Raw genomic sequence first — 19,617 nt, forward strand, 5'->3', positions numbered from 1 at the left:
TAGTCCTTTGGTCTTTCATTCCCAAACATACTGAAAGTCCTCACTTCAGCACTTCCTTCTCTCACTTACCCGTCACTCCCTCACTTTACTGACACTTGAGTGAATTAATTAAAGGTATTTTAACATACTCTCAAAGCTATATAGACTATTTATGAAAAAAGAAAATAAATCAAACATATACTTAAATAAAGTTAAATTAAACAAAAACCATTATACAGTAGCTCTAGATAATGTCACATAAGGCACAAACTCTGAATTCACCAGTGTTTTTCTAAGAGTAACAGTCTATTCAACAGTCTACACTGACTGCCAATGTAGCTACAGCCACCACAACTTAGGGGCAAATAAAACATTTAAAACAGACAAAAAGTACATTTAAACCCTTACCCATATATTGCATAACCATGCAGGCACATTGCATAACCTTGTTATCATCACATTTGATGCACTAGATTCGAGAACTTGAACAAAATATCTATATCTATAAATTTGGCAATGAGGGCAAAGTTTTAATTTTGTGTCCCTGTTGTCCCGGAAGTGATGTCACTCAACTGGAAGTGATGTCATCAGTGATGTCATAAGGGGGCACACACACACACACACACACAAACGCACACGGAGGCATTGGATTGTGCATCACTGATGATGTCATCAGTGGAAATCGAGCGCGCGCAGCGCACGAGATGCCTTGTATTAAAAATGAGGCAAACACAGTAGTAAAAAATAAAATAAAATCAGTCAATATGAATTCTAAAATGAGTCCGAAAATGTAAGTCCTGAGGTGGACATGGCAACAGTCCATCACAAACACTATGCTATAGCACAGTTTGGTAAATAACGGGGAGAAAAATATATAATTTGTCACAAGATCCCTTAACCTAACAGTGGCTCCTGACTGGGTGAAGCTCACGGCCGTTTACGAAGAAAGCAATCCTGGAGGAGATGGAAAGATGGGGGAGAAGAGAATGTTAGAGGTGATTTCTAATACTTTCAGCTCAGCCCATCAAGCATCATTAGCAATGTAAGCTCTACTGGGTGAACGTCAGGCCATGCTTTCCTGTGGTGAGCCACAGATGGCTAGAGGTGCCAGAAAGTCCTCCAGCACATTCACAGGGAAAACTACTCTAGTGAATCAGGCTCTCCCAACATCTCCCACCATCTAACAATGCAACAGTAATGGATGCATATTTTTAGTGATTGGCCCTAGCAGTAACAATGCATTGTTAGTGTCATATTGTACACACTGAGCTATAGGACCACTAGGTGATGATCTATGCTAACCGTGGTGACGGTTCTATGGTTCCTACGTTACACAAGGAGCAGATTCTCACTTTGAATTGTAAATTAAACTACTTATTCTCTACCATGCCTCAATGCTCTCTAGTATTCTGTAAGAGTAACAGACTGAGAAGTTATTCGCAACATTATATGTTTGTGGTGGCGTGTGATGATGCCATACTCACTCCTCCCAGCGCTGGCGTTTTCTTTTCCCTGGTCCACTGACCCGCTGGGTGCGGGACTCACCAGTCTCTGCTTCTCGGTTGACGACTGGCTCCCCAACACCCTCCTCTGTTTCACAAACAATATATTCATATCATAACAACCATTATAATAATTCATAATTTATTGGGAGGGGGGATGTTTTGAGGGGTGTCTTGTGCAGCGCCACAAAATAGAGAACAAGACAGTATGAACAGTGAACAGAATGGAGGAGCATCGTAAATATACCTTGATAATTCCCCCAAAGGAGCGCGAGCGCCGATGGTTCCTGTTGAACGGCGTCTGAACGTCAAGTGAAGGAGTCACCAAAGGCTGGGATTCAAACTACACACACACACAGAGACACATACAAATCAATCCATCAATATATGAATATATATGACACACTTAAAACAGTGAGTTGGTGGACTTTACTCCACACGTTCCTTACCCCTCGTGTAGAAGCAATGCTATGGTACCTGTCTGATGAGTTTCTTCTTCTTGGCAGACTCGGGCATGCTGCTGACTTGCTGGAACAGCTCTCTGAGGGCAGTTTCAGTGTGGCTCTGACCCACAGACGGGCCAGCCATGGAGCCGGCGCTGCTGACCACACCTCCACCTGTTGTGATGCAAGGGGAAGGGGGCGGGGTACAGTCTGCTACCACATCCCCGGCCTTAGCCCCAGCACACAGTGTCAGGTCATCCTAGAGAGGTCAGACATATGTGACAGTGTCAGGTCATCCTAGAGAGGTCAGACATATGTGATGGGACAGTGTCAGGTCATCCTAGAGAGGTCAGACATGTTACAGTGTCAGGTCATCCTAGAGAGGTCAGACATATGTGACAGTGTCAGGTCATCCTAGAGAGGTCAGACATGTTACAGTGTCAGGTCATCCTAGAGAGGTCAGACATAATATGTGACAGTGTCAGGTCATCCTAGAGAGGTCAGACATGTGACAGTGTCAGGTCATCCTAGAGAGGTCAGACATGTTACAGTGTCAGGTCATCCTAGAGAGGTCAGACATGTTACAGTGTCAGGTCATCCTAGAGAGGTCAGACATGTGACAGTGTCAGGTCATCCTAGAGAGGTCAGACATGTGACAGTGTCAGGTCATCCTAGAGAGGTCAGACATAATATGTGACAGTGTCAGGTCATCCTAGAGAGGTCAGACATTATGTGTGACAGTGTCAGGTCATCCTAGAGAGGTCAGACATGTTACAGTGTCAGGTCATCCTAGAGAGGTCAGACATGTGACAGTGTCAGGTCATCCTAGAGAGGTCAGACATGTGACAGTGTCAGGTCATCCTAGAGAGGTCAGACATAATATGTGACAGTGTCAGGTCATCCTAGAGAGGTCAGACATTATGTGTGACAGTGTCAGGTCATCGTAGATAGGTCAGACATGTGACAGTGTCAGGTCATCCTAGAGAGGTCAGACATGTGTCATCCTAGAGAGGTCAGACATGTGACAGTGTCAGGTCATCCTAGAGAGGTCAGACATGTTACAGTGTCAGGTCATCCTAGAGAGGTCAGACATGTGACAGTGTCAGGTCATCCTAGAGAGGTCAGACATGTGACAGTGTCAGGTCATCCTAGAGAGGTCAGACATGTGACAGTGTCAGGTCATCCTAGAGAGGTCAGACATGTGACAGTGTCAGGTCATCCTAGAGAGGTCAGACATGTGACAGTGTCAGGTCATCCTAGAGAGGTCAGACATAATATGTGACAGTGTCAGGTCATCCTAGAGAGGTCAGACATGTGTCACAGTGTCAGGTCATCCTAGAGGTCAGATATTATGTGAGAGAGAAAGGAAGCAAGCCAGCAAGACAAAAAGATTGATTCACTGACCTTTGACTGAAGGGTTTTTGATCCTGTGAAGTATAAGCGGGCATATTCTTTGATATAAACAGGTGCCTTCAATGAAAGTACACAAAACAAAAACAATACACAAAATGAATGCATTGTTGAATGTACATACAGACCACAATTGTTTTGAAAACCTAATCAAGTGCACCATATTGTGACTTAGAAAGTAATTGCCGCACTCCCACCATACATTATATTAACTCAGATAGAGAGAGAGAATTGCCATTGTTCCAGATGGATCAGATGTGTGCAATACAACAGGAGAAACGCAATAAGTTCTTATTATGGCATCATGCAAACTGTATCAGCTGATCACACTTAGTAGCAATTGATTTCAGGTGTAAATTCTGCTGTGTTCCTCCCGTGCATCATCCTGCTTGAGTTACATGTAACCATGGGCACAAGGCCAAGTGGCTTGAAGTGCTCACTCAGTGAACAAAGAAAATACATACGAAAAAATAACAAGGAAGACATGTCAATAACACATTGTGATTAAGAGGAGCACCTGGTAATATTTCAAATTGCCATCACCACCAAAGAGATGAACATACTGTAGATAGATAGATAGATAGATAGATAGATAGATAGATAGATAGATAGATAGATAGATAGATACTGTAGATAGATAGATAGATTATCGATAGCCTATATTTTGGTGTTTGTAAAGCGCTCTGAAAGTAATGATTGTAAAACTGCTCACCTTGAAAAGTCTTTGAGAGTGCTTGATAAGGAAAGCTACGCCATTGTTTAGCTTCTTGATATTTCCCTGCAGATCGCTGGGCATCACCTGTAACACAAACATTACAGAGAGAAAAAAGAATGTCAAATCAAAGTCAAGGAAACAGTTGCAGACATGCTGCTTCACTTAACTATCCTCATACTGGGGCGGTTATTAATATATTCGGTAAAGGACCGATATAAAATGTACTTCTCTGATGTGTCTCTACCAGTTAAAATAATATGTTTTCCAGTGGACAGAACTACAGAAGAGGGAAGCAAAAATGTCCCGAAGGTACTTACATTTTTGGGCCAGATGATGTGCGGAGCGAACATGGTGGCTAGATTGATGGCAGACATCTTGTTGGTGTGCTGGTTGCGTGCGGTGTGGTACAGCAGGTCCAGGAGCAGCTTCAGCAGGCTGCGGTTGGCCGCGGGCAGCAGCATGAAAAGCAGCTGGAACGCCTCGATCCGACGTTCCTTGTTGGGCACGTCTGTCTTATTCCCCTCATCGTCCAACTGGGTCAGCTCTGGACACAGTTGATACGGGGTTACAGTATGACACAGATCCCAATATATTAATTTCTTACTTTTAAATGGATTTAAATTATATTGTGTTTTGTATGCAATGCTGGCTATGGCAAGGATATATATATATATTGCGCGTGCGTGTGTGTGTCTTAATACCTCCTATCTTCAGGTGGGCATGGTAGTGTCTGTGTGTGAGCAGGGGCTCAGGCAGCTCTCCCAGGTAGGCTTTGAGCAGCGTGGCTGCATCGTTGGGGTGGAAGTCGCCGGTGTCCAGATCCACCTCCGCCCCAGAATTCAACATCTCCCTCAGGGCCGCCTGCCGGAGGCTGTGGCCCGGCACACGGAACAAGCCCTCCACATGCAGGTCTGAGGGAGCACGGGGGGGGTGGGGGGATAGGTAGGTAGCAGACATGGGGTGGAGAGGAAGGGAGTGAAGTAGACAGACAGCAAGAACAAAGTGCTTACAGATGAATTATTGACTCCAGCGTTTGCTCCACAGTGTCCACTTTCAGCAGATGACATCATCCCCGTCTAAAAATAGACTGTGAGCTCATGGCCATTCACAGCTCCCCAACTAAGTTTAAGAACAACTAAAGAGATTAAAGGCATTAACACAGGGTATATATGCAGGGATGCTGAAGTTAAATTCAATACCTTTTAAGATCTTTTTGAAGACTTTTTCAAGATGGCAACGCCATTTTCGTCACGTCAACGATAGGCGTGTAAATCACAAGTTTCATCACGACACAATATTATATAGATTCTTTGGACAACGATGCGATATTTTCCGATATCACAAAGTCTGCCACGATACGATATCGATTCAATTCAGGGGTCTGCGATCGATATGGGACGACGATATCATATTATGCTCATTTAACACCATCAGCACATTAGCTACAAAATTGAATATCTCTCACATGGCAATTAAGACTCTTTAAGGGTCTTAATTTTCCCTAAATTGATTTAGCAACCTTTAATAGACGGCTTTAACTTGACAACAAAAACATTCTAAATTGAACCCCCGCTCACTTCCTGTTGCAGTGTTTGCTATATGGACATAAAAGAAAAAATACATTCAAGTGCAGGACTGACCATTCCGTGAAAACTGAGCTGAGCGGCGAAAACAAAAGTAACGATGTCGAGTGAATATTTCTGCAGTTTGCCGAATGCTGAGAAAAAGGAAGTGCTGTGGGGTTGCGCTCTGGTGAAAATCGTCTATACTTTTCAAGACCCCGCGGATATCCTGTAACGTGTAACACGTCTAATTTTCTAGAATCGTGAAACAATTTGATGGGGGATTAGATTCCAACTGCCAGGGTTCATACAGCTTTTTAAGAATAAAATTCAAGCACTTTGAGAGCACTGACAGCAGATGATCGCCCTCATGATGCAGAGTGGGAAAATGCCCGTTTTCATTTCGTCAATCTAGCTCCGCCACTCCGCTGTCCCCTCCATGTGTTGTGTAAATATGACGGCGGGATCGTCTCATTTCAGGGATTAAAATGTTTGGTTTACATGAGTGATTGTGTCGATGAAACACCGGACCAGATCATGTTGAAAATCAAGCATTTTTCAAGGAGTATATTCAAATTAGCATATGCCTAACCTTGAAAACATGATGGTTAAAAACAAGCATTTTACAAACTTTCAAGGCTGACATGCATTTATGGTGCTGTAAAGTGCTTTCAACAAAAGTGTCCACCAAATGGCAGATGTTATGTGTGTTTATAAAGTGATCAACTGTACTCACTTTTACCCAGGTATTCGATGAGCTGATATATCTGTGCTATTCCTTCTTCAGTCAATGGTGCACCAAAAACCACTCCTTTGTCTGAAAGGCATCAAATGGCACCTTGAGAATAAATTGCATTTGGTACAGTAGAAATCAAATTATAGGCCACTGTTGGTTTTTTCGTATGAAAACCTTGTAGCAATTTTGGCTATTTTCATGTTTTTACTTTAATTGAAGGATGTCATGCTCCTCCATGGACTGAGAAATGTATGCGACCCTTGGGCTTACCAAATTACCCTTTCAAAACCCATTGTAAATAAAAAAATAATAAAGGGAAAAAAAAAGATGATTGGTTGATTGACAGGAAATGTTCTATCACAGGCTCGCTTCTCACTGTCATCGGTCATCACACGTAAAGCACTAGTTCCTGAAAGATTCCTGACAGCGATGAAATAGTTAGGATTTGTTCTTATCATAATGTACAAAAGCTGGCAGCCTTGTTCTAGACACAAGACAACTTTGACAACAACAGATGGAGAACACTCTGCATGAGGGAATTCCCCACCAGTCTCAGCAGGCCAGGTGCTGCTGTGTGTGTGAAGCCTCTGGACCAATGTTAAATAGTGCTCATTTTCTAGACCAAGCAAATACCATCAATGGCATTGAGCCAATTTACAGAACCCAAAATATCACAGACATAAAATAACATGGGCATATTCATGATTATGAATCTGATTCTGGACATGCTTTCCAAAGGCTGTTTGTAAGCAATGGAACAACACTTGTAGAGTGGCACTGGTTTTATTAGCCTAACCTTTCCGTCTGAGGAAGTTGAATGAGCGCAGAAAGCCAGTGTAGGAGGGCAGCCTGGGTTCAGCCTCTCCTGTAAGCTGGGCAAACTCATCCCCTGGCAGGTCTATGAGCCGAGTGATATTGCTGAGCACCAGATCTGTGAAGGCCTGGGGACGCTCATGTCTCAGCCTCTCCACAAAGAAGTCCGGGTTGAAGATCACTGGACTGGTGGACGCAGTCTCCTGGCTGATAACCATACTGCACACCGTGCCCCTGTGTATGGCACAAAGAGACAAGAGGTTTGGCTGTGACAGCTCAGGCATCATCAGGCTTTGTGGGTGATATATTAGACATGTTTAGAGTCAGTAGACACATTAGTAAACTAACTTGTTAGCTGTTAAATCTGACGAGCCAAACACTAAACCAACCTAGGCAGAGTAAACAACCACTCTTTCCTACTTTTCCATTCTTTTCATCTCCCTCACCGAGTGTTGCCTTGGACGCGCTTGAGACCACCACCTCTACGAGGAAGTGGCCTCTGGCACCATCTTTTACTAAACCAACCTACTTTGAAATTAATCAATATCAACTTTACAGTTTGTTTTCCTCGCTCATCATGGGTATTGCCCCCCCCCCCCCCCCCCACACACTTTCTGCAACCCCAAATAAAAGAATGTGCAGGAAAACCCCCGTTGTTTATCTAACGCTAGCAGTTAGGTTAGCTAATATGCTACATGCTACATTACCTTGAAATGTTAGCTAACGAGTGAGGTGAAGGATGGATATAACGTTGCGGTTAAACGATAGTTTAGTAGCCATCTATGTGGGAAGGAAGTATGACGTTATGTTGGATAATTTCTCACACTATTGTAACAAGGTAAAGGAGTGAAATATCAATAAGTTAGTAACGTTATTACCTTCTCTCTCGTTTGGGCTTGTTGTTGTCAGCCGCCATGTTCGTTTCGAATCTTTCCGCTGTTTCTTTTCGTTACCGCCCCCTGTGATGGGATTGGCTACGCATTATTTTTCTTATCTTTACAGTGCTTGGCTGCCATCAACGTTAGTACATTACCGCCACCTTCTGGCCAAGTGTGTAGACACAACATACAGCAAAGTCTCTCCATATCAACTTGAACCTACTACTCCTATGAATGAATCAGCAAACATATCACTCATTTGACTGGTTATAATTCCAAGACTCACATCGTCCTGTGTGGTGTTTTCCAATAAGATGTAATGTTTTATTCAATCTGTTATGCTCCAGTCTTATCCTTGTAAACATAACTTCCTCTCTTTTACTTCCACTAATAATATATATTTTATTGTTGACTTTGTTTTCTGTCTGATATAATTGTATAATCTCTCCATCCCATCTCTGCTGCCATCTCTGTACTATTTTGGTTAATATTACCATAGCATCTGCTTCTGCTATTATCTTATCTGATACATGAACTTATCTTCTGTAATGAATTATTACAAGCATTATTATAATGATTGTTTAGCCGAAATGTAGCTACTTTGCTCACAACATGATTGTATTTTTAAGCACATACATTAATATACAAATTCACTGAATTCTATGTGACCGGGCCCAGTACAAATAGGAAATTGTCTTGTACCACCTATGGCCTAGGACAGCGGTTTTCAAAGTGGGAGGTGGGTCTCCCCAGGGATGGCTCCTAACAGTTTCAGGGGAGGCTCAGTGAATGGAAGTGAAAAAATATTACATTGGACTTGAAGAAAACCACTTGAGATGAAAAGATTGAGCCAGGAGTCAGAAGTCATCTTAAATGGACTTCATGATTCCTGGCTCAATCTTTTGATCTCATTCTCAAGTGGTTTTCTTCAAGTGGTTCACTGTTTACCTTTTGGCTGTTAAATTCCATTCTACAACAATTAGTTATCAAAAGGAGATCACATAGAATCGCCTAAATGGGTGTGATTTGGTTAAGTAGATGGATACAGTAGTTTGGGGGAATTTGACTGTTTTTCCCCACTTTCCCAGAGTCAGAAATAAATAAATGCCTTCAGGGCATTTTTGATGTATTTGATGTAGTTTGCAATATGTCAAAGAGCAATATGGCCATCTTGGCTCAATTGTTGAGTGTCTATGGGATCAAACAATATAATCATATGATCCCATAGGCATCCAGGAATTGAGCAAGGGGGGCGCCTGTTTCCAAGCTTTGTCTGGGGGGGGGGAGGCCCACAGCCTTGGACTTTGAAAACCCCTGGCCTAGGAGGTACGAACGAACCCCACCAAATACTTCAGCCTTAAAATGTTACAGACAGAGCGGGAGACGTGCATTTGGTACACACAAACATGTTTATTTCACTATGTCCAACACTAATATAGACTATGTTGTCCTCTATGTTCCTTTTCTTTGTTTGTTCAGGTGGATCTTCTTTAAGAGTATGATGTTTTTTTTTACTTAAATTTTTATTGTTTTATGCACATTTAGTCACATACAAAACAAACAATAAACAAACCAAAAACCAAAAACGAGCGTTGGGTGTGTCAGTGTTACGTGAATACATTCTGTGCTTCATACTTCTTCAGGTCTTCTTTCAGGGGTTAGGGTGGTGTCTCTGTGAGGAGGGGTGTCCTTGTAAGTTGTCCATTTGTCCCATTTTATTTCAAATTGTGTCTTTTGAATTCTGTAGGTCTTTCCATTTCAAAAATCTCCTCTACTATTTCCGTCCAATGAATCTGGGTGGGTGGTTCTTCCTTATACCATTTCCTTGTGATTGCCTTCTTGGTTGCTGCTAGCAAAACTTTAACCAAATACTGATCCTCCCGCTGTACATTTTCGTTGGTTAAGTTACCTAGATAAAGCACCTCACACGTGTTAGGTACCTCGTATCCCAATATTGCTTTCAATTCCACCCATATTTCTTCCCAATATTTCCTTATTTTCTTACATTCCCAGAAAACATGAGCGTGATCTACATTTCTCTCCCCACAAAGCCTCCAACACATATGAGGTGCTTCAGAAATTTTACTTTTTGTCTTGGGAGTAATAAAGAACCTCATGATATTTTTCCAGCAAAACTCTCTCCACATCCTGGAGCTGGTGGTCGTTTGCTGTACACAACATATATTATACCAATCATCTTCAGTTATTTCTAATTTACATTCCTTTATCCATCTATCTCTAACTTACAGCGTGGAGGATCCTCTACTCATCATCAAGCCCTGATAGAGCACCGATATCACTCTGCTTGTGTTATTCTTATAGGCATTACCCAGAGCCCCAATCACTCCGCTTATCTCTTCCGGAAGGTCTGGTCTTATTTCCTTATTGAAGAAGTCTCTGACCTGCAAGTACCTAAACAAATCTTGCTTCTCCAGGTCAAATTCATTCTTCAAGTCCCGAAAACTTTTAATTTATTTTTAATCTATTATTGTGATTATTGCCGTAATGCCCTTGTTTGCCCATTGTACAAAACTGATGTCAAGGGTCCCGGGTTTGAATTTGGGATTATGAGTCAACCAGCTCAGTAGTTTGACCTCCCTCCCCAGATTGTATTTTCTGACCAAGAGTATGATGGTTTTAATAAAAAATAAACAACCCCACCTCCCACCCCACTATAAATACAAATATTACATTGGATCATTTTGCTGTGATGTAAGCAAAGTGTCAGTCATTAAGTGCAAAATCAGAGAGCTGTGAGTGTGACTCCTGTGTCGACTCCTGTTATCCCAGCATCCTTTGCCATGGCATAGAAGTGGCCTTGTTTTTCAAACAGCTTGCTAGGAGAATCAAACTCCACTATTTTGCCAGCATCCAGCACCATGACCCTGTTAGAGAGAAAGAGAGAGAGAGATGGTTACCATTCTGTTCACAACGGACCAGATGAGGTCAAGTTGACAGGCAGTGACGCAATGGAGGTCCTGACCACGCAAGTCGATGTCAGGCCCTAGCAAGCAAGACTGAGAGGTGATTTTGGAGGATCATAGTCCGATTTATTATGCATATACTACTAATATAATAATGTAATGTAATACATCAATGTATGTGGTGCAGTAGATTTTGTTGTTTGATATTTAATATTTCCTTATAACGGGCTACATTAAGTACCGGTAGTAGAGTTGTTTGACTGCGTCTAGACCTTTGACTTCGTTGACCGTTTCAAGTGTGGAGTGTAACGAGCTGACAGATCAGTCTGATATCAGGTTATTTCAATGTGCTCATACTCAGTAGTGTGGCTCAGAGCTTTTCAAGACCATGTATGGGCTCGTAAATATGCAAAAAAACAGGAAGCTGCAGATATGAGGCTTTTGTAAAAAAACAAAAAACAAACAAACAAACAAACAAACAGCAAATTCAAGCTGCACACTCTTCTTTTAGCTTTGTACTTTACTGGCTCTACCAACCGCTTTCAGAGACCAGGGTTCTTCTCCATATGCAAAGAAAACATCAACAAGTGAGAAAGACATGGAGTGACCTGGAGCTGTCCAGGATGCTGTGCAGACGGTGGGCGACGGTCAGCACGGTGCAGTGGGAGAACTCTTTGCGGATGGTCGTCTGAATCAGGTTGTCCGTCTCCAGGTCCACGGCCGCTGTGGCCTCGTCCAGGATTAAGATACGAGACTTCCTCAGCAGAGCCCGGGACAGACACAGCAGCTGTCTCTGGCCCACGCTGCGGAGAGAGACGCAGGGTCGAATGAAGGACAACACAGACTTTGAGGCTTTTACATTTCCTGACATAGATCATGTGACGACAAGCTGGCAAAAACACGCGTTGTGCAGCAGTACAAAGTGGTGACTGTGAATGGGTGCATTCCAATCTTTAATAATAACAAGGTACTTAATTGTCTGAGGATTCAGAAAATCATCGCACCATAAGGGCACTAATTACCAGTTGTAATGTACCCGGAATGCTGTAAGTATTTGATGTTTATTAATTGGCTGTGTCTGTACACAACCAATTAACAAAGTAAAGTCATCACCTCACCACACGCTCATTTGATGGAAACGTGACGGCAGAACACAAAACAGCAGTGAAAGAACTGAAGCACAAGCTGTGTTAGCAGCAGCGTTAGTGCTGAAGCATGGCAAACAGAAGCTGTGTTAGCAGCAGCGTTAGCGCTGAAGCATGGCAAACAGGCCTGGCACACTCTCGTTTTAATTAACAGCAGAGAATCATGATCACGTCATGAGTGAAAAGGTTGAGAGCAAGATGCTATAGATGAGAACTGAATGAATATTGTTAAGGATTAAAGCAATATACAACAAAAAACATTAGGGTAATAGAACAAAGAAGTAAAGATATAGTGTGTTTAGCATGCATGCTAATATCCAATAGGTTGTTCAAGATGGTGACCGGGGCGAGACCAATGACCATTGGCTAATGACCAAGTTGCTGGAAAAATGGCTTCTCTTCTAGGGCTGGGTATTGGCAAGGACCTCACGATACGATATGTATCACGATACATGGGTCCCGATACATTGTGATACAATACATATTGTGATATATTGCAATACTCGACATAATTTACTGAAAATTAAAAGATAGAGCTAAAAATACAACACACTGTGTACCACCCAGGTAGCGTAATAATATGTTCATCACTTTATTTTGATGACTTAGGGGACAAATTTAGTCCAAACTACTGAGTGTTGAGTGTCTTACTGAACGCACTGAAATAAAAAGTCTTCTTATTGTGTCACTGAACGCATGGCTGTGCGAAAAAATCGATATGGAGGGGGGCGGGGTTATATAACTCCCCCGTTGAGAGTACAATAGACGACTATAAAAAAAGACAACATTTTCGGTGTGATTGACAGGTCGCCTGTCCAGTCATTGAGCCAGCTTGCCGATCAAGGACCAATAGCAGATGGTGCTGCGGCTCTGGGAAACCCCCTCTCGTCCAAATCTGGCTACAAATACGTCACCTCTGGCTCTAAAATCCAAGATGGCAGCAGCCAAAATGCCGAACCCGAGGCTTCAAAATGGGAGTCCACAAACCAATGGGTGACGTCACACTCACTACATCCATCTTTTTTACAGTCTATATGGTAGACAGATGTACCACATGTGTCTAGTTTACAGTATGTGAGCATAACATTTTGTTCAGTGTGGTTCAACACCATGTTGTGTCCTGCATGAACCCACCTGAGGTTCTCTCCGCCCTCCGCCACCTCATGTTGCAATCCTTCCTGGAGGCCCGTTACATAGTCCTTCAGATGGGACAGCTCCAGGACTCGCCAGATCTCCTCGTCACTGACTGTCTCAAATGGATCCAGGTTCATCCTCAGAGTCCCAGAGAACAACACCGGGTCCTACAAACACATGCTTGGAATCAGTGGTGTAATGTAACAAAGTAATAATACTTTGTTACAATACTTTTTGGGGGAGTATTACTTGAGTATTTATCACCATTTTTATTTATTCTATCACCATTCACTTTTACTCCACTACATTTCCTAAACAAAATGTATACTTTTACTCCACTACATTTCTCCGAAGCATGTTTGTTACTCGTTCCTACAAAATAAAATCGGAAGAAATTTGGTAGCCTGCAAGCAAGCAGGTTTGACGAATCAGTGCATAGTTACATTAATCACGATCCACACTCCATTCCAGTAGGTGGCGGTAATCCACCATAACGTTGTTTTCCAACCGCTATAAAACTGAAGATTTCCACTCAGGCCCAGGCATGTATTTTGCTTGCTTTTTTTAAACTGCATTTACTACTTTTCCTTTCAATTAATATCACAAAATTACTTTTGATAGTTTTAACTAGAGTAAATATCAGATATTTTAAGAATTTTACTCAAGTAATACTCTAATCTAATAGGTGACTTTTGTCTTTTACCAAAGTCATTTTCTGAATATCTGTACATTTACTCAAGTGTGGCTTTCAGGTACTTCATCCAACATTTCTTAGAATAAGCAAATGTATTGCTTGAAATTAAACGCTGTTTGTGTTTGTGTGTGTGTGTGTGTGTGTGTGTGTGTGTGTGTGTGTGTGTTTGTGTGTGTGTGTGTGTGTGTGTGTGTGTGTGTGTGTTTGTGTGTGTGTGTGTGTGTGTGTGTGTGTGTGTGTGTGTGTGTGTGTTTGTGTGTGTGTGTGTGTGTGTGTGTGTGTGTGTTTGTGTGTGTGTGTGTGTGTGTGTGTGTGTGTGTGTGTGTGTGTGTGTGTGTGTGTGTGTGTGTGTGTGTGTGTGTGTGTGTGTGTGTGTGTTTGTGTGTGTGTGTACCTGTGGTATGATAGTGAGTCTGCCTCTCAGGTCATGCAGGCCTATCGTGGCGATATCTCTCCCATCGATGAGGATACGACCGTCCGCGGCCTCGATGAGCCTGAACAGGCAGTTGGTCAGGCTGGACTTCCCGGCTCCGGTCCGGCCCACTATGCCAATCTGAACACACAGAGAGCGGGCCAATCACAGCTCATCATTCATTCATGGACATCTTCAGTAGGTTTGCTGCTACACCAAGCAACAAGTGGCACTTTCATGCCTCTCTATGTTCAACTTTCAAGTTTGTACACCCCCCCCACACACACACACACACACACACACACACACACACACAAACCCCATCCTTTAACAGTAACCGGCAATGTCGTTTTATTGCTAACATAACTGTAAGCAGTCTGTCTTTTGGGTGATATATTCTTACTAGCCATCGATTCCTAGCTACTCACCCGCCCGGGTTTAAATGCAGGTTTAAAGAAAATGTTTTTTCGATGTTGTTGTTTTTTAAGTTTTGGTCCAAGTGAAATGTTCTATGGTCTCTCCCAATTCTAAACATAGCTGAACCGTTTGGTTTGACCAAGTAAAAGTATTTTTATAAGCATTTTACTAAATGTCTATGGGGAAATAAATTGCAGAAGAAAATCTCTGGTACAGTGCTGAAGCAGGAAGTGACGTTCACTTTGCCTCTCTATATCACTATGCCGATCTTTAGATTGGGTCGGAGACTCGAATCCCTCCGCCTGCCAAGGGGGCGTGGCCCCCTATATATACAGGCGCTGGAGGAGCGTTAGGCATCTTGAGAAGTGTTCTCGTCCGCCTGGCAATAGACCCTTCTCACGGGGGCCATTTTGTGTCTACACTAATGAGGGTTTCCAACTTCCAATCATGGAAGTTGGAAACCCTCATTAGTGTTTTGCTCGCACCTGTGTTTCTTCTGCCTTTTCGACACAAAATGGCCCCCGTTAGAAGGGTCTATTGGTCTTTATCTGTCAACGTGCTGTTTTGATGCACCATAGCAAAAAAAATACAGTATTAACATTGATGATAATAACCTTTAAAGTCATAAGTGCAGAGTGCACATGTATGCTCACCTCCAGCCATTACAGTCACTTCACGGACACAGTATACAGTACAGACATAGATTGGCACACAGACCTTCTCAGCGCTGTCGATGTCACAGGTGACTCCATGCAGCACCAGGTCTAACTCGGGTCTGTAGCGGACCTTGTAGTTTTCAAAGCGTAGCCTTCCTGCCTCAGGCCACTCCTTCGGCGGCCGAGGGTGAGTTACCCATTGAGCCTGTGGACTCACACACAGAGTGTCAGGTACACAGAGCGTGGGTACAGAAGGTACAGAGAAGTAGAGAAAAGCTTCCACATACCTCGTTCTCAAGCTCTGTATATTCGCTGACTCGCTCTACAGCTACAATATTGGTCTCCAGCTCTGAGGTCATCCTCACCAGCCAGTTGAGGGTCTGGGTCACCTGCAAAGCCCCAATGGGGAAAGTGAGTGAGTTAAATCACTGGTGTGCTCGTTCAATGTGTGTGCGATGAGCACGAGGGTATGCTGAGTGAGTACTGACATTGAGGGCGTAGGATATAGACAGGCCAACCAGACCACCGTCCATCGTCTCTCTGGAGATGACGGCAAACAGAGAGGCAAAGAACACCACCAGGTTCCCCAGGAACTCCAGGCGAATGGCCAACCATCTGTAGGGAATGTCACAAAATGGTGAAAAATGATGATCTCTTTCTCCCCAAAGCCCAAGATGACATCCTCAAAAAATGTCTTCTTTTGTCCTGACCAACAGTCCACAACCACCCAAAGATAATCAGTTTGCTGTCATAAAAGACTAAATAAACCAAGAAATATTCACATTTATGAAGCTATAACAAGAGAATTTTCATATTTTTGTTTGGTTTTTCTTAAAAATCACTCCAAACAATCAATCTATCAATTCTAAGAAATTGTTGGAGATTAATTTTCTGATAATCGACTAATCGATAAATCGACAAATCGTTGCAGCTCTATGTGCATGTCTCTGCGAATAATTTTTTTCAAGTTCAATGAAACTCTATATTTCGCTCATGTGCAGTCAAGTATAATAATAGGCTATTTTTGATCATGACAGGATGGGACATCCATTTTGAATTCATCAGTTGGTTACCTATCTGAGATCTTAGCATTAGCCTTCAGCACATGCCATGCACTGCCATGTTGTAGCACATGGTGTGGTTTGGAGAAGTAGGGCCTGAGTGGAACAGGATCTTCTACAATGTGCTCCTCGTTCAGATGAAATGATAGCCGTTCTCGGCTCACATGCTCTGGTGTGTGTGTGTGTGTGTGTGTGTGCAGTAGGTGCTCCAACACACCTGTTTGACACTATCCAGGGGTACACGCTCTTGAGGTTCTCATCAATGGTGACTTCATTGTGCTTCAGGAAGCGTTCCTGATGGCCGTAGGCTCTGATCACCGACAGACCGGACACCGTCTCGCCGAAGTGCGAGTAGATGGGAGAGCGAGACACTGAGTCCAGCCGACGCAGCTGCCTGGAGGTCGACACGTAGAAACGCTGGCAGGAGAGAAGACAGAAGACGTTTGAGATGAGACGCCCTTTAGGGTCATGCTGGTGGGAGCAAGTCACCCTCTTTTCTCCAGCCTCACTCTTTACATTTCGTTTCTTTACATTACATCTCATGAAATGCTGCTTCTACTCCACCCTCCTTTCTCCTGCTATGCTCTTCCTCTGCTTTCCCCTGCTCACCTGTACGAAGTAGTAGACCACGGCCAGGGGGACGATGATGGCGGTGAACCAAGGTGTGGCCAGGCAGATGACAAACAGTGTGCCCAGCACGCCCAACAGGCACATGATCCAGGAGCGGAAGGACATGGGAATGGCTTCGTCCACCGTGAATATGTCCTTTAGAACACACAGCCATGTTATAACTGACACACAGCCATGTTATAACTGACACACAGCCATGATATAACTGACACACAGCCATGTTATAACTGACACACAGCCATGTTATAACACTGACACACAGCCATGTTATAACTGACACACAGCCATGATATAACACTGACACACAGCCATGTTATAACTGACACACAGCCATGTTATAACTGACACACAGCCATGTTATAACTGACACACAGCCATGTTATAACTGACACACAGCCATGATATAACTGACACACAGCCATGATATAACTGACACACAGCCATGTTATAACTGACACACAGCCATGATATAACTGACACACAGCCATGTTATAACTGACACACAGCCATGTTATAACTGACACACAGCCATGTTATAGAGAGGCAAAGTGAACGTCACTTCCTGCTTCAGCACTGTACCAGAGATTTTCTTCCGCAATTTATTTTCCCATAGACATTTCCTAAAATGCTTATAAAAATAATTTGACTTGGTCAAACCAAACGGTTCAGCTATATTTAGAATCGGGAGAGACCATAGAACATTTCATTTGGACCAATACTTTAAAAAACAACATTGAAAAAATATGTTCTTTAAACCCGCATTTTTTTTTAACGTTTTGGTCCGAGCGAAATGTTATGCGATATCTCCTGTTTCTAAATATATCTGAACCGTTTTGTTTTGAACACGTAAAACTATTTTTATAAGCATTTTACAAAACGTCTATGGGAAAACAAATGGCGGATGAAAATCTCTGGTACAGTGCTGAAGCAGGAAGTGACGTTCCACTTTGCCTCTCTATAGCTGACCTTCTCAGCCATGTGCTGACACACTATTTTACCACTAGGAGAGAAAACGATACTGTATGCTGAGTGTCATCAATGCACTTGGCATGATGAAAACAAAAATAAAATATAATATAATAATTGCTACCTTTGCAAAGCGGTTGACCACCCTTCCAGTGGGCGTGGTGTCAAAGAAGAGCATGGGAACTCTCAGTATGTTGTTAAGCAGCCCCGAGTGCAGAATACGGGACGCAGCGATCGAACCGTTAGCTAGGAGCAGGGTGCCGAGAAACACAAAGACACCTGACAGAGAAAGAGAGAGAGAGAGAGAACGTCGAAAATAATTTGTGAATTCAAAACATCCATATGCTGGAAATCCAGCACCTGGCTGGAGGTCTTTAACCTGTCAGTATCTCATCCTGTCTGTAGAAACCAATGTTTATAGGATGCAAACAACAGTCAAAATATAATGCTGAAAACCTAACATTTTAAACATACAGTAACAGTAACAAAGGAGGTAATTCTGGCATTAGAAAAAATCAACAAACATTAGCATAATAATATGGGGCCTAAGCAACTACTTGTTTTGTTGCAATGAGTTTGGCCCCCTCCCCGTGCTTACCCTGAACCACCCCCAATGCTCCGAACACCCCCACCCTGGTGTCCCTCTGAGATGCAGGGTAGGTCTTGTTGAAGTAGTCCACTGCATCGTTGGTCCAGTCGCTCAGCCACAGGTTCTGGCCAATGAAAGCCACGTTCTGGATGAAGTAAATCACGATGACCAGGGCGGAGTACACCCAGCCCATTGCACGCAGGTACTGGAGGTATACGGAGAACTTCACCTGGACATTAGACAAAGAAGTAAGGCACAGGGCACAGCTGGAGATGTGTGTGGCCATGTGTGTATATATATATATATATATATATATATATATATATATATATATATATATATATATATATATATATATATATATATATATATATATATATATATATATATATTAGATTGATGTGTTGCATTTGAAAAACTGTATTGGATGTATTAAATAAGCTCAATTTACCTGTCCTGTTTCCATGGTTTCCTTCTCGATCAGCCTCTGGCCTTTCTTTGATTCTTCAACAGCTGCTGTTTTTTTGATAGAACTATTCTTCCTCAGACGGACACTGAGCAAAGGGAGAGAAAGACAAATCAAAAAGACAGAAGAAAACAATATATTCTTCAGTGAGTTTACAGTCTTATTCAGAGATCTGACCGAGGGGGCAGAACAGGGGAGCTTCTGGCGTTGGCTTAAGCAGGAAAACATAGTTCAACGTGAGCCTAGAGTTGAGACGTTGTGCGCGGCAGCTAGACGGTCATCCTCAAACATCGGCTCCGCTGAGGGGGGTCCCAGGGAGGAGGACAGGAGCGGGGGGGATCCCCTGGCTACCCCTGACGCAAATAACCATTTATTGAAATGCTGTAACGAGCCAATTCCTCAGTCCTTTGCATCTACATTAAACATTATTCACATTTGTTTGTTATTTTTGCATGCTTTTTGCAAAGAGAATTAACCTTTATGGG

The 19,617-nt window shown here is 42.9% G+C and overlaps 2 protein-coding genes across 2 annotated transcripts in view; both read right to left on the bottom strand.

The window, feature by feature from the left end:
- Positions 1-708: 708 nt before the first annotated feature.
- Positions 709-8,076, bottom strand: LOC310796086 (rho GTPase-activating protein 19-like; the record flags this gene model as incomplete). Its single annotated transcript, XM_083658237.1, has 11 exons — positions 709-933; positions 1,464-1,569; positions 1,729-1,824; positions 1,959-2,183; positions 3,329-3,394; positions 4,047-4,133; positions 4,367-4,593; positions 4,751-4,960; positions 6,348-6,428; positions 7,144-7,394; positions 8,039-8,076. 11 exons carry the CDS (start codon positions 8,074-8,076, stop codon positions 917-919), a joined length of 1,404 nt encoding a protein of 467 aa, XP_083514363.1. The 3' UTR covers positions 709-916.
- A 1,474-nt stretch (positions 8,077-9,550) lies between these two features.
- abcc2 (ATP binding cassette subfamily C member 2) overlaps positions 9,551-19,617 on the bottom strand; it is a gene marked incomplete at its 5' end in the record, with an annotated part of 31,253 nt that continues 21,186 nt past the window's right edge. The window contains 12 exons of the mRNA XM_083658181.1: positions 9,551-10,923; positions 11,571-11,765; positions 13,242-13,408; positions 14,330-14,488; positions 15,482-15,625; positions 15,708-15,809; positions 15,909-16,035; positions 16,699-16,898; positions 17,091-17,246; positions 18,202-18,356; positions 18,676-18,895; positions 19,118-19,220. Of these exons, the coding sequence (XP_083514307.1) occupies positions 10,782-10,923; positions 11,571-11,765; positions 13,242-13,408; positions 14,330-14,488; positions 15,482-15,625; positions 15,708-15,809; positions 15,909-16,035; positions 16,699-16,898; positions 17,091-17,246; positions 18,202-18,356; positions 18,676-18,895; positions 19,118-19,220 (1,870 nt within the window). The 3' untranslated portion in view covers positions 9,551-10,781. The remainder of the gene's footprint in view (positions 10,924-11,570; positions 11,766-13,241; positions 13,409-14,329; positions 14,489-15,481; positions 15,626-15,707; positions 15,810-15,908; positions 16,036-16,698; positions 16,899-17,090; positions 17,247-18,201; positions 18,357-18,675; positions 18,896-19,117; positions 19,221-19,617) is intronic.

The sequence above is a fragment of the Poromitra crassiceps genome, assembly GCF_964638095.1.
Source record: "Poromitra crassiceps genome assembly, chromosome: 22".
NCBI classification, from domain to species: domain Eukaryota; kingdom Metazoa; phylum Chordata; class Actinopteri; order Beryciformes; family Melamphaidae; genus Poromitra; species Poromitra crassiceps.